This window comes from Saimiri boliviensis, chromosome 8 (assembly GCF_048565385.1).
Source record: "Saimiri boliviensis isolate mSaiBol1 chromosome 8, mSaiBol1.pri, whole genome shotgun sequence".
Lineage (NCBI taxonomy): Eukaryota > Metazoa > Chordata > Mammalia > Primates > Cebidae > Saimiri > Saimiri boliviensis.
This window is the reverse complement of record NC_133456.1, coordinates 63463325-63479244: the sequence shown is the minus strand read 5'-3', so window position 1 is coordinate 63479244 and position 15920 is coordinate 63463325. Positions and strand designations below refer to the sequence as shown.

The following is a 15920-nucleotide window of genomic DNA, read 5'->3' as shown; positions in this document are numbered from 1 at the left end:
TTATTGAATACTATACTGAATGTGAAGAATAGAAGGGTTATGTGGATACTGAAGATGCAGTTTCTACTAAATATGTATCTCTTTCACTGTAAAGGTGAAAGATCATAAGTCAAACCATCATAAATAGGGGATCATCTGTATATCAAAATAGGCTGTACACCTTAAATATAAGCAATAAAAATGTTTTTTTAAAAACCGAGTCTGATCTGAAGCCTCCAAGGGTCAGCATAGCCTTCCAGGCTCACCACATAATAGTCTGCACTCCACTCATGTGCACCAGCAGCCCCTCAGTTACACCAGATTTTCTTCTACCACAGAACCTTTGCACGTGCCTTTCCGTCTCTGGAATAAAGTCTCCTTTCTTCCTCCCTACTTGAATCTTGCACTTACTTTGGATTGGTGCTCCACACCTCTTCCTCAGGGGACCTCCTTTTGGCCAACCCCTGTCCCTCTCCCTGCCAGGTTTTCTTTCCTTCTCTCAGTAGTGGGATTCCTATCATCCTTCTCCTTCACCAGACTGTCAACTTCCTAGGGGAAGCTTCCATTTCTAGTTTTGCTAACCACTGTATTGGCAGCGCCAGGCAGTGTGCCGAGCAACGAGTCATTCTCAATCATCATTTGACCAATAAACAAATGAATGAGCCATTGAATGTACAGTGCCAAGCATGGGGCGTGGTATGCAGAAAATAACTCGGCATTGCTATAGATTCAAAAAAGCAAAAAGTGATTCCTGCAATCAAGTGACTTTAGTCCTTGAAGAATATTTCAAATTCCTGCCATACTCTTTATTTTATCGCTGGTGTGGAATTATTTTTAAATGCTGTCTAGGAAATTGGAGGCATTTGAGAAGATCTGTCATAATTTATTTAGACTGTTGATTATGGACAAGCCAACTCATGATTACTGTTATAGGAAAACAAAAGAAAAAATAGCCCATTCTATCAACATTCATTGGTAGTTTTTTATTCATATTGGCACCAGGCTCTTTTCAACTGAGTTATTTTGTTTCGAACCACTAAAACCATTGTTTAATATAAACAGCATTTTCTTCCAAGGATCCTATCACAATCAATTTAATGAAAGTTTTTCCACATGGTCTGTAAACTGGAAGATGAACTAGTTGGCTATGCAGGAGCCAAAATTAATTTTGATCAAAGTGATACACATCATCACTTTATTTCTTTGGATAGAAAACAAAACAAAACAAAAGATGCCAAACCACTCTTTATAGGTTACACTAAAATTCTGAAACACAAATCCACAAGAGCCAGGAAATTCTATTTACAGTGAATCAACTTTAGCTTTATTTTTTTTTCTAGCATTCATTGGTTTGTTACCTGATCTTTGTGTTGTTTAAAGTAAGGAAATTCCATACTCTTTTAATAAGAGGAACAAATAAAGTATAGGACATTAAGTCCAATAAGCATTTTTCAAAATTTGCTTTCTAATTATCAGGCGCTTCAAAAAATGTGTGATGTTGCTTGTTTTCTGACTGCTCAGAGACTTCTCTGACTCTGGGAAATGGCTGGCATTAGTTTTGTCCTAACTGTACTATTTTAAATAACGTTTCATCCCAGGGGCTTTACACATTGCCTGTAGGACATTTGTAGGACAAAAACATTGAAACATGATGCGACAAGTTAGTAAGAAATGAATTGACAGAAGAAAATCTATTTCCGGTAGGTTAGTGAATATCCATAACTAGTGTTTTCTCCATCCTGCTTGTTAAACATGATACTGTTACCAAGGTGAGTTCCTGGGAAAGGTCAGTAGACTTAGCTAACTTGGTGCTCAGGGTAAAGCTCACACGTCCTTGCGGTGGCATGCACTGTGGACATCCTCATTTAGCAAGTGTCCTCCCCGGAACATCATCTTCCACTTCTGGGCCCCACCTCTCCCTCTTGTTGAGGACTGCCCCTTTTCACCACACCCTCACATCTTGGGATCATATGAACACCTCAGCTTCCTTTGCTTTACAGCTCAGGTCAGGTAACAGCACTGCCGGCTGTGCTGCTCAGTGGTTAAAACATGCATTTTGAAGTCGGGCAGATCTCAATCACATCCCCATCTCTACTTTCATAAGATGCACAACTTTTAGGAAGCTGCTTAGCTTCTGAGGTGGTAGAAATAACATCACCCACCTCACAAGTGACCTCCTTATTCTGAAGATGGGATGAAATCATGCATGTGAAGCATTTATTGCAATGCCTGACACAGAACAAACATTGTATGTGGGGTTCACAGCGTCACATCCTTGAGATGGCTCCTAGGATCCAGAAAAGGCTCCTCCCATAGACTTGACTGCAACATAAACTGCTTTTCGTGGGTTTTCTTATGTGACTTATTTAGGGTATGGTTTTTACTGAAATTTGGCAGCTGGAATTTTTAGGAGCCCAAATCTAGGCTAGTATTTCCTGGAAAAGATAGTGTTTACTGAGTGTGCTTTGAGCCAGGCGCTCTTCTAAGCTTTTTCCAAGGAACATCTGCAATCCCGTTTACAGACGAGGCACAGGAAGAGGCTGGGAAATTTGTCTAAGTGTAGACAGTTTATAATAACAGCTGATGTTGGGCACTGTGCCAAGAGCTTTACTTTAATTACATCATTCAGGTATCGCCTATGAAGCATGTCTTTAGATACTCCTCATATTCTGTTGAGGACACTGAAGCACACAGAGGTGGAGTACTTTACCCAAAGTCACACATCTGATAAATGGCAGAGCACGGACTTAGACTCCCATGTGTCTCACCCTAAAGCCTCAGTGATGCCCACTCTCACCCAGTGTTACCGACCCCTGGTCACTACTTTATCAATACATGGCACATTGATTCTGCAAATCAATGAGGAAAATAAATAGCTAACCTTCATCGAGCACTCGCTATGCACTAGGCATGAACCATAACTGCTTTGTATGTAGAGCCTAGTTAATTCCAGCAACAGCTCTGTGAGTTAGGTCCTGCTGTTAACCCATTTTACAGAGAAGAAAACTAAGGCATCAATAGATTCATAAGCTACTCAAGACAGCAAAGCTCACAAGTGCTACAGCCTGCACTGAACCCCAGGCACACAGACCCAAAGCTTTGCACCTTGACCATGGCCCTCATCAGAAATAGAACTCCTGTCTGCCCCTCTGTGTCTTCAAGGCAACATCCTTAAGGATCCTCTGATTTTAAACACAAATCACTATGGTGACACAAAATATAAAACATCATTAAACACTGTTTTTAACTCCGTGTGATAACAATTCCATTGAGGGAGGACTCTTCCTTCATGTCCTTTTCTCTGATGACTAGAGGCTTGAGAGCAGAAATTTTATTGTAGCCAGCCCTCTAGACTCTGATGAAAACAATTAACAAATTCAAGTTTATTCAAGGTATTTATGAGACCAATATGAAGTTTACACCAGGGAGAGGAAATGGCATAATAAAATGGCTTTCATAAAGGCTTCAGGCATGATGCTTGCAAAAACCTAACCACACCTTCCTCCTTCAATTTGTGGCTGTATTTGCCTTTACAGCAGGAGATAATGCCAATGGATCATTAAATGCAATAACATTGACGTGTAAAAAAGAAACATGTCATCTTCTATATTCTGAACTTGGAGCATGCCTCTCCTAATTCAAGGTGAAAGCCACCGGCATCTTAAATGAAATGTCTGCAGATGTACAGATCCCTTCTGTGCCCCTCATTTTGGTCTGTGAAACAGCGATAGTAGTTGTACTTAACCTGTGTGAGGATTACATGAGTAAATGTAAGTAGAGGGCATAGAAGAGTGTCTGGCCCAGAGGAAGTGTTGTACCACTATTGGCTTCATCATGATTAAAGTGTTAAAAGCTCCAGCATTTTATATGAAGTATTCTGGACACTCATGCATAAAAAGGTGAGCAATGAAGCCCAGAGTGGCTGATGGCAACGTTCATGGACTGTTCAAGCAGGCAGCCCTTTTGGTATAGAGGGAGCTGAGTCATCCAGCAGCCCTTTCTATGTGTCCAGGGCTTACATACAGGAGTCTGGAGGCCAGATTATCACATGCTGCTGCTATGCTGGACTCCCAGCCTGGTGACAGCCAGAAGCAGGACGAATGCCCAGCCCTTCTGGGCACTTCAGCATGATTTAGAGGAAGGCTTTTCTTCCTCTGGATGGAAACGGCCTCTAGCCCACTGCCCAACTTGCCACCTTGCCTTTGCTCACACCTCAGCCTATACAACCCTAAGCAGGGGTACTTCAGAGAAGTTCTAAAAGAGAGACAGACAGAATCAGTTGTCCAAGAAAAGCCACTTTGCAGTTTTGATTTTCTGTGAGGTCTATAAATTTGGTATTTCTTGTCTCTTTCCTCTCTATGTCATTTTTCGCTTGAAGTGGCCCCACCTTGTCACCTGCAGTACAGAAACCAGAGACAGCAGGAGAGCTTGGGCAGAGCCACTTGATTATTTTGCAAACACTCCAAGACCTTTCTTGACCTCCTTTTTTCATTCTCTACAAAGCAGAGGATACTTTCCTGGATACTATTTCCTGGATACTATCAAGAAATGGTCTAGTATAAGAGCAGAAACCCTTCTCATTACATATGTATGTATTTTTTACTGGAGAAGACACTCGAGTTTCGAAGAACTTAGGAGATGTGGAAGATAGGGAGATTTGGCTGTAGAAACAGCTTGTTGCCAAGTACTTGCCATTGGCTTTCCTAAAATATCTGGACCTGCTGCTTCAAATTATCACCTCTAAGATGATGCAAAAATGTATGTTAATTTTTTTATTCATCCTGATTCAGATACACTGTCGTTTAATGGACATTTATTTGGATGCCGTTGCTTAAAATGAGATTTCATGTGATGACACCAAGGTTTGCAAAGGAGATATTAAGGTGAAACTGGTATCTGAAAACAAGTCTGTTATAATATTTTCAAAGTATTTATAATATTTTTTAAAGTATTTACTTTTTAAAAAGTAAGTATATGTATGTTTTTAGCCTCTAAGACACATGACCTATTTTACTAATCAGGGGTTGGTAGCCAGATAGATTCCATATTTAGGAAAACAGTAAAGGATTTTAAAATGTGAGACACTTAAGTTAGATACAAAGAAGACTTTTTCTAACAAGAAAATTACCCAGGCTATAAATTTATCTGTGCAGGATGCTTGAAATGGAGTAAGGAGGGGATTTGATGGTTTTTAAAATGCCAAATCTAGGGAAGTAACATCAGGATGCATTTAGAAAATACCAGGGACAAACTCTGTTGAGGTCCCAACCAGAACCCAAATGCACCCATACATAGAAACTGAGAGCTGTGGCAGTGCCATCTACAGATAAACATCTCTGAAGTGAAGTACTTTCCTCAGAAACACATTAATTTGAACACCATTCATTCACTGAAACTCACATTCCTTCTTCATTGCCGTAATACCTGCATTTTAGATAAGTTACCTTCCCTTCTCCAAGCCCTAGAGGAGACCATAAATTTGAAATAAATTAAGACAGACAGGAGTTTCCTAAGTGAAAAAAAGATTTTTTTTATCTAACCTAAATCAGGGCTTGAAACCTTTTACTTTTCAGTTTATAGTTTATTATCATCTATTGCTTCCAGTGGATTCTGTGTTTTAATTAGTTTGAAAACATAGGTGTGATATTTTACAGAATGAAATCACTGCCCCTGTATTTAATTAAATGAACCCTATAAAAGCTGGATTTCAGCCAGGGGCATAATTTATGCTAGGCTGAATTTAAAATTGCATTCATACTTTATATGGGGTCATTTGCACATGTAATAGAAATAGAGGTGACTATGATATCCTGAACCTCAGAAACCAAATGTCCCCCGTAAATAGGTACTTAGTTCCTAATTTGGAGACAGTATATAGTATGCCTCTTCCAAATACTGCATTCTAAAATATCCTGAACTGCTTACAATGAAGTTGTAGAAAACTTTGACGGCTCTCTAGGACTCTGTTTTGAAAGGTGCTACTGTGGGACAATAGTTTAACCCATAGTATTTCTAAGTAGACAGTGAAAACCAAGCCTCTCTCTGGGTTATGGGGCCGGCTAGCATTCCATCATGTGTAGTCTCTGAGTCAGTGGATGTCTTGGTAAAACGCCACCCATAATGCATACATCTGCCCATTTCTTAAGTGGTTCCCATGTGTTGTAGCCTCATTTTTCCTCCCAGAAATTCTTTCAGTGACATTCTGTCAGCCAAGAAGGGAGCTGGTCTCACTAAATAAGCTCAGTAAATTCTTGCTGAGTGAGTGAATGACTGAAAGATAGACAGATGGGTTGTCAGTGAAATTTACCTCCCAAATGGAAAGCTTTGTGTTAGTTCTCAGGACCAACTGTGGAAAAGACAGCTACAAGTACCTCCTAGGAAGAGTAGCAGCAATGTTATTGAGCCTAAATTGAACCAAGAAGGAATGGTTCCATGCTCTCAGCATAACTGTGTTGTCTTGGGAGACCCTATGCTAAAGGACCTCTTTAAGGTCCCTTAGTGTCATGTCATATTTGCAGCAGTGATGTTTGCCTTGAGACTAACTGATTGGAGTTTCGCCGTAATTGCACCTAAGTCCCAGGGGACCAGCCAGAGCCTTAGGTGAATAATTTAAGCATTTAATTTATAATAAAGTTTGCAATCAGCATTTCCTGTTCCAAAACATTCCATTTACTTGGTTTTAAAGCTGCATAAACTGTTTTAAAGGCAATCTGCTCAATTGGGCGAGTTAATGATATTGAATTTGACCGGGCCAAACGTCACCGGGTGAGCATCCCATCTATAATCACAGCCATCATCGCCGCTGTTTTGTGTAATGTAGATGCAATGCTAATCCCGAGAATAAAAGTTGTCATTCTCGGTTGGCTGACGGCATGCACCGGAGTCATCACCTCGCTAAGTCTCTCAGTGATGTGATTCCAAGATGCCAGTGTAATAAGTATTATGTGCACAAGGTAATTCAAAACAAATTTGGCTGCAAAATGGATCGTCTAGGATAGTAAACTCCCGCCTTGTCTCATCGTCTTTTAAGAGAATGTAATGATCCCTAAAATACCTTGTCAAGAAGCTCGTGTGGCAGGGGTCAAGTCCTGTAAAATTTATCTGTTGCACCCCCCTCTTCCTCCAAGAATCCTAACTTGAGGGCTGAACAATTTCTTGTGCATATTGATACCCTAGGAAGAGGAACACAAAAGATGAGCAGGGAGCTTCTGGAAGTCAAGAAGCCTTTTGGCATACAAATGTCTCTTAAGAACACCTCACTAGGCTGGGTTTTGCTTCTTTGATTTATAGATTGTTTCCTCCTAGGAAAATGTCTCTTCTGCTATAGAATCCCCACGAGCACTGGAGTCTTAGTAAAATCTTTATTATTGGCAAGTTAGGCATTACAAGTAAGTTATCTCAATTTTATATTACCCTAAGAAGTATGACACTACATTTATTTTGCCAGTGAGGAAACTGAAACTCAGAGAGAACAGTTAAATTGCCCAAAGCCCACAGCCAGGAATCCTACCCTGGCTTCATCCCACAATTACCGTCCCTGCACACTCCACCTCTGAGCTGTAAGGAAGGAGGAGGTTGACCAGGAGCAGTAGTTCACACCTGTAATCCCAGCACTTTGGGAGGCCGAGGCAGGTGAATCATGAGGTCAGGAGTTCAAGACCGGTCTTGCCAACACAGTGAAACTCTGTCTCTACTAAAAACACAAAAAAATAGCTGGCTGTGGTGATGTGCACCTGTAATCCCAGCTACTTGGGAAGCTGAGGCAGGAGAATAGTGTGAACCTGGGAGGCAGAGGATGCAGTGAGCAGAGATTGCGCCATTGCACTCCAGCCTGGGCAACAGTGCAAGACTCCATATCAAAAAAAAAAAAAAAAAAAAAAAAAAAAAGAGGAAGTCACCTGGCTTGTGGAGGGTTTTATCTGAATTGCATTTGATTGAAAACTGCATGACATTGGGCTACTGAAATTGTTTTCTTGGGTACAATTAGCAGAAATGCCTTTCTCTGGAACCCAGCCATAGGCAGGGGGAACATTCTTGTGTGGGATGAAAGGGTGGTTCTCAGTCACCACAGTGCCCCAGGCCTCCCTTGTGGTTGCTACTGCTTTTCCCTCTGTAACCTGGGCAGTATGGATGTTGTTGCATCAATGCCATTTTACAGTACCCAAAGCTGGACAGATTCAAAGCAGCTTTCCTGGTTTTTGTAATTGAGTGCATCTCAACACAGAGTTCTTTGCAGCCAAGAATCCTTTTAGCTATAGACTGATCCAAGCGGGTCCTTCGTGCATCATTTTTTTTTGGTACCATTTAAACATCCACTCAATGGTTCTAGCATTTGGTTTATAAAATCTATCCAAGTAAAGCAATAGTTTCCATCACCTCGCTATAAAAATGAGCTAAAATGTATTCTTAGTCGAAGAAGGATTTTCATTAATTCTTTTGTCCAGATAGGAGAATGTCTCTAGGAATGAATGAGAAAACATTGGTGCCTAATTTTACAATGTATCTGTGTGATATTTCCACCTGTTAGGATGTTTTTGACTGTAGATAGTTAAGATCCAAGTCAAATGGCCTAAAGTATAAAGAATGTATTATTGAATATGACAAGAAGTTTGGGGATAAGAGGTTCTAAGCTTAGTTGAGTCACTTACTCAGTGATATTATTAGGACCACAATTCTCTCATTTTTCTGCTCTGTTGTCCTCAGTGTGTTAACCCGGCCTCTGAGACCAGTTCCCCACATGGTCCCAAGATGCTGTCACAAGTTTAAGAAAACATGCAGATGACTTTCCTGGAGGCAGAAAAGGGCCCTCTCCTACCTCGTATCCTACTTTAAGGATGAACAAAACCTCAGAGCTCCCTAGCAGCTCTCCCGTCCCAGCCAGCCAGAATTATACTATATGTCCATGCCTAAATCCATCATGAGGCAAAAGGACTAAGACTACCACGGTAGGAGGGAGCCCATCAAAATCCATGCCTAAAATCTCCCCCAGAGGGATGTAGATCTTTCTACCAGATCGTGGTAGAAAGGAGACAAAGAGTTCTTTTAGCAGAGAGGAAGCATTGGGGTGACGATGGGTGCGTGCTGCCCAGGCAGCTGACATTGTCTGCTGTAGTGTTTGTAAGACTTAATTATGTGTCCCTAAAAAATGTAGACCCATAGGTTCCTTTCTGGACATAACTAGAAGATTCCTGGATTCTAATTCACCATCCTCTCCTCACTTAGCTCAGTGTTCGTCTTAACAAGAACAGGAAGTTAAAAAGAAAAAGGATACCATAGTAAGAAAATTCCTTTTTTATTCCCTTTTGGCAAAAGGCCTGGTATTTATATATAAATAGAGGAAGAACAAATTTGACACATCTTGTAGCACCCACTCGAAAATTCACTGTGGGTATAACTAACAGTGGTGCAAGCCATCCCCAGGGAATAAATACCAAGGGCAGAAGACCAGTGTGACTGACTGATTGGCATTGACCACACTCACATCTCCAAAGGGTGCTATATGTTGCATTAATTTATTCTCAAGAGCAAATTTACTGTAGCATTACAAATTCCTGCATTATTTGACTCTTGATGTCACACATTTAATGAAAGATACGCCTGAAACTGTTCGGCCCCAGCATGAATTCCAAAGTACCTACCCCAAGTTGCTTTTCATCTTCATCTACACCACAGTCCCTCCCATCCCACGCCCTCAGCATTCTAGGGTCTAAGCAGGGAAGGGCTCACCAAGGGCAATTGGTGCAGAAAGCTAGAAAGAATTCTTTCTTGTCCTTTTATTCTTTTCTCAAAGAGAGAAACATGGCAACAGTTGGAGTGTTAAACCCTGCTTTCCGAGTCCTCCAGGATGGGGAATTTAAAAGTTTGATGGTTCAGACAGTTCCTTATTTACTAGCACATTCGAGTCTCTTTGTGACACAGGGTTCTTGTTCTGCCGAACTCCCTCATCATGTAAATAAATTACTTAAGTGGATTGAATCCAAATCATTAATAACCTCCACTGACATGATTCATTTGGGCTTCATTACAAGGAAAGAATTCAACATCTATTCCTCAACCCAACAGTTGTTTACAGCGCACTTCAACCTAAGAGTTGTCCCTACAGGGCCAGAGTGAAAGGGTTTAGTGGGGGAAAAAAGAGAAAAACGGCTTTAAATCAATACTTATGTTCTGCCTGGACAGCAAGAAACTGAAGTGCTCTGAGGACAGACCTAATTGTCAGCCTACTTTGAAGTCCAAGATACTAAGGGAGGAAAATGTATATATGCCAGATGGGAAAAGGCTGTGGTTTGGTATTCATTTTGACACTTAAAAATACATGCTAAAAACCTGCACACTGCACAAATAGAATATTAATCTGAGAGATTTAAACTCAGGAATTTCTATGTGTAGTGACTTGAATGGGTCATTGTTCTCCCAAGAAGCTGAGCAACTTCTGCAGTCGTGTGTCCTGTGTACTATGATTTTTATACTATCATTTTACATTTGCTTTTTAAAAGCCAACCAACCACTTGGGGAATGCTGTAATATTAAAATATCATGGAGCCTGATACATTTTATGCAGTCCAGACATAAGATGTTACCAGACTTTCTGCATATAACTACCTGAACATAGTTCCTTTGTTCTGTGGGGAAGGGAAAATAGAGTATAAAGTAAATCACTGAACTTGCATCTTACTTGGAATGACTTCGATTTTTAGAAGTAAGACTCTGATTTCTATTTCATTTTATATAAGCTGTTCTAAAGATAGCTGGGTTAAGTAAGTTTTGATTGTGCCATTGGGGAGAATCTTGGACACAGTAGCCAACGTTCTGACCCACCATGAACTAGTAGGGTCCTCTCGTGAGATTTATTTGATGCTGTAAAGAGGGAGGTGATTTTACTGTCAGTCCTGCCAACTTTACAGGACTATATGAGAGAACTGTTGAGAGGTATCTTCATTTAAGCCATGCAGCAGACAGCAGTCACTCAGTAAGTGCAGGCTTTGAGGATGCAGCAATAGCAAAGCACTGTACACAGTGGGAAACAAAACAGCAATTAAGCCGGCGGTCACTTCCCCCAAACATTAGCCATTTGAGATCCTTCTCCATAATACTTGCCATATGCCCCTGTGGCCTGAACTATCATTTACTTAATATTTTCCATGGACTTTTTAAAGAAGAGCAAAAGGATTAATTTTAAAAGGAAACTTCATGTTACTTCTGTGAAGGGAAGACTGGTATCATCTGACACAAACTGGAAAAATACACACTATTAAAACATAACAATGTAATGAATTTCTAGTTAGCTATTATTGCCTGATAAAGGCTCGGAGCCTGAGGCTGGCCTTTTCTTTCACAGACAAGATTAGCACGTGATGAAATTGTGTTAAAGACATTCCAGGGGGAAGCCAAGCCTTCCTGCTGTGAGATTTATTATTTCATGCCAGATCTGAATACCTCCAAACTCACTGTCTTTCCGCCAGGCATTCTTCGAGAAACCTAAACATAGAGAACTAACGTTCTCTGACACCACCACATGCTTCTTTCTTTGAGCTGCTTACACATGAAAGCAGCCAATCCCTGTATCCATCCTTCCGTTTTCTGCTTCACTCTAACCTTGTCCCACCCTAAATATTTTTTCACAGGTCAACGGCAAAGACTTATCCAGAGCAACTCATGACCAGGCTGTGGAAGCTTTCAAGACAGCGAAGGAGCCCATCGTGGTACAGGTGTTGAGAAGAACGCCAAGGACCAAAATGTTCACACCTCCGTCAGAGTCGCAGCTGGTAGACACAGGAACCCAAACTGACATCACCTTTGAACACATCATGGCCCTCACAAAGATGTCCTCTCCCAGCCCGCCCGTGCTGGATCCCTATCTCTTGCCAGAGGAGTAAGTAACATAATCTTGAACCCCTAATGCATTAAGTAAAGTAGTATTTTGAAGTTGATTTTCTTTCCTTCCATGTGGCGAAAAAAATTAATGCACCCTATAATTTTCCTCCAAGTTGCCCGTGTTTAACTTTATTGTTTATAGAGGCAATAAATCGAATCCTGCTCAAAACCGCTCTGACATATTAATTACTTTATTATAAGCCTGGAGCAGACTTATTCAAATTATATCCTAAGAACAAAATTACTTACAAATGTTGTAAAAGTTGTTTCAGAATAAAATTTAATCACCCCAAATGGTAATTTGAAGATCCTATAGTTATTACTAGAGGGAATGCTGATCGTTCTTTTAAATAGACAACAAAGTAAGTTGTGTGTATCAAGAGAGCCCTGGAGGTGGTGCCTTCTGCTTTCTTGGGTCTCATTTCAAGCCTGGATCCATGTAATAAGCCTGCACACGCCTCATCTAAGTACTGCCTCAACCAATTAAATAACAGCTGCAGCTCGGCACGCCACATGGATTTCTTTACACACACCTCTTCTCTCACCTTATTTCTGCCAGTGACAAAGAGTCGTTCAGAGCCTTCAAGTCAGACAGACTGGAGGCTCACACTGATTTCTAGCTGTGGAACTTGAGTAACTTACTTTGTTTGGTGGGGTTGTATTTTTCCTTTATTAAAATGGAGATAACACTATCAGTCTCTTATGATCGTTGAAGGATTGAATGAAACAGTATGTGGGAAGTTCTCACGGGGCATATGGTAAGCACTCAGTAAACGGTAGCAGCGATCACTGTTAATTTAGTGGCTGGTGTAAAATACTCAGGAAAAAATGAAGAGCAAGACACTTTCTGTGACAGACTGCTGGCCTCCAAGGCGTCCAATCTGACATAATGTTTAACATAGCTTTTCGTGTGTGACTTTGCACAGCTGAGGACACAACCTCTCCAGCTGATGTTAGGGTCACCCCTGTGTTTTCCCACATCAGCTCCATCTCAGATCAGATCACTGACCTGATCATTATTTACTTCAAAGGGCATTTTCACCTCTTACAAGAAAATCCACGGGGTAATACCTGTTAGATTCCTGTTAGTAACTTAGTAGCTAGAGTGAGCACATGGTTCCTGTGTTTTTTGTCAAGTTCTGGATGAAGGCTTGCCTTTCATTCCATGGTTTTAGTGGCTAGTTATCATTGGAACCCAGGGATAATTCCCTAAACATGACAAAGTAGGTTTGGTGGCAGCTGGTAGTGTAAAGGCAGAGGACAGGGCATCCGTCTCACATTCATTCACTGTGTGCGTATGTGCAAAGAACTGTTATCTCCTTTATTTCTCATGACTGTCCCTTCATACAGACGTGGAACTGCAAAGTCGCCAGGTTCCACTGAGCTGATGGAAAGGCTGGTCAGGTGGACCCTGACTTCCAGCTCTGAACTACAATATCGTATGGTGGCCCATTCGATCCTCCACAACAAATGGCTGATTCACTGAGTATGATTATCCAAACCATTTATCTGACATTATAGACCAAACTGCCTCACGTTATTGATGAGGCCTTTAAAGCTACTCTGATTCTCAAATGTTGACCTGTCACAGTGACGGGCCTTTTAGAAGCCAAACCTGTAATTTCCTCTTAAGTCTAGTTAACGTGACATGACTTATCCCCTGGGGGTGACTTGAGAAATGTCAGAAGAGTCGAGAGGTCAGGCCTCTTCAGGTTCTGGCTGCAAGGTCAGACAACAGCAAGAGCATGCGTTGGGACTGAATGCAGAATGTTAAGTTGATGCTTGAAACCCCAGACGTTCCAACAGTATCCTCGGTACTAAAAGCCCTTTAAGTGCACGCGGTATATTTGCCTGATGAGTCCAGAAAATTGAAAGCCAGCTCTTGGTTTGAATGGTCACTCATGTCTGATCTGTTGTTTCAAAACTAAGTGCTTGGGAGGGAAGACCAGAACCCATTGATTGCTGTGCTGACCTTTGAGAATGTGAAGGTTTGGGTCCCCCGCCAACAATCAGAGGCTGAAGCTTTGCATCTGGCACTGTGGACCATTAAGCTCCTTTCAAAGCTGCTGATGAAGCATATTATGATTCTCACTGCCTTTGCTCCTTGAGGTTCCATTAATGACATTTCCAAAGACGTTGTGAGTTCTGTGAATTATGGTTTGCATATGTTGTCCTAGGGAAACACAAGCTTCCAGTCTCCTATCAGAATGAGTGTGTGTGTACACATTATATGTAAACATATACACACATACACACTTATGCCTACACGTTTGTATGTACATTTCAATCACGTAAATGCATGTTGCAATGTGATATCAAACATGTTTATTATTGTGGGTAACATTCAAAAAGACATTGCCCTAAGTAACAGCAGAACAGTTTCAGTCTCAGCCTTTTGAACTGATCTCAGAGGCCAGCACGTATCTTAGACTGTTGCCTGAGCTCGAGCCTAGTTCTCTACAAGGACAAAAATCTAACAATGAAGCAATAAGCAGTAAACTATGATCCTGTCTCCTGCGTAAAGATGGAGTTAGAAATTAGTCACGTTGAATCATGTCACTGGCAGGCTCCAGGATGGGCTCTGCAAACAACAAAGTGCGTCAGGCTGGCACCTTGAGTCTCAAGTCCTTTCGGAGGAAATAGACTTAAAGGCAAATGGTAAAATTAGGATGATGGAGGTCCTGACTGTGTGAGAGCCCCATCCAGAGGAAAGTGAGCCATGAAAGGGCCCACACCCCAGGAATTGCTACTGTGCCACTGGCCTGACAATGGGGGCAAGGGAAACAGATACTGACACTGGAAGCAGGGCTGTAAAGATGTTGCATCTCTTTTCAGGCATCCCTCAGCCCATGAATACTACGATCCAAATGACTACATTGGAGACATCCATCAGGAGATGGACAGGGAGGAGCTGGAGCTGGAGGTAGGAAGAACGTCCTTGTCTCATTTTAGGATCATTATTAAGAACACAGAATGCCTAATAACTTCTCTATAAGCATAAATTAGTTTATGGATGCCGATGGAAAATAACAAAAGTAGAACCACTTTTACTCATGCCCTTTGAAAGGCACAACTAAGGTTTTCTTCCCTCCTTGGAAACAGAGCTTAATAATCAAGTCCCAAAAGCAGAAATGTAAGATTTGTTTTTATTTGAATCACTTAAAAGATAGGACAGTAAATCCTGTTGTCAACCTTTGAATCCACATAATCCATTCATTCTTGTATTCTTGTAACTAACATAAGTCTCCTCACCTTCCTCCCTTTCATGTCATCAACACTCTTTACTCAAAGGCAGATGGCTCAAGAGTAGGTAGATAAATTACTTAAGTGAATGCTAGCCCCCGCCCACCCCCGCCAAGAAAAGGATCTGTCTACTGCTTCATTTGCTTCAAGTTTGCTAACACTGATATAGAAGAAATGACACAAATCCGTAACTCTTCTTAAGTGTTATTTAAGGCCAGGCAGGAGAAAAGATTCAAGATGCTACATAGTGTCAAATCTCTGTTAAGGTTTAAAATTTGAGAGGACACCAGGTTACCAACAGAGTTCCACTTCCTATTTTCCTTTCAATAAGGGTGATAGAAAATACAGAAAACAATAACTTGCACAGTATATTTATATTTTGGGGGAAACACTTTTATATTTCAGTGGGTTTTCAAAAATATATAAGAGCATATTTGAAAGCTGATTTTATGGAATAAGGTAAAAAGACACCTGTTGTTGACAGGTAAGCCCTTGGGCACCATCAAAAGGTCACCCAGGAAAAATCGAACGTTTTATCCAATTTCATGGCCAACTGTTGTGTAATCTGTGCTATCCTGCCAATACTTCTGAAGTTGAATTGTTTAGTGGCAGTAGATTCGGTGCAAGGACAGAAGCAGTCGAATAGTAGAAAACAACCGTGTTCCTCAACTGAAAGTTACCAAGAGTTCTCATTCCAAAACAGAAGTTAAAAATCAGTAAATGTGTGCAAATGACGACTTAACTGACAGTACGTTATAGCCAGATAGAGTCAAATCAAAGGACTCGTCGCCAGTGGCATGACTAACTCAGTGCAAGTTTTACAA

At 41.1% G+C, this 15920-nt stretch overlaps 1 protein-coding gene across 4 annotated transcripts in view; it reads left to right on the top strand.

The window, feature by feature from the left end:
- Window positions 1-15920, top strand: part of PDZRN3 (PDZ domain containing ring finger 3) — a 239860-nt gene that overhangs the window by 207186 nt on the left and 16754 nt on the right. For all 4 annotated transcript variants that reach the window (XM_003939451.4, XM_074404558.1, XM_039477404.2 and 1 more), the window contains 2 exons: window positions 11604-11851; window positions 14689-14776. In XM_003939451.4, coding sequence (XP_003939500.1) covers window positions 11604-11851; window positions 14689-14776 — 336 coding nt within the window. The remainder of the gene's footprint in view (window positions 1-11603; window positions 11852-14688; window positions 14777-15920) is intronic.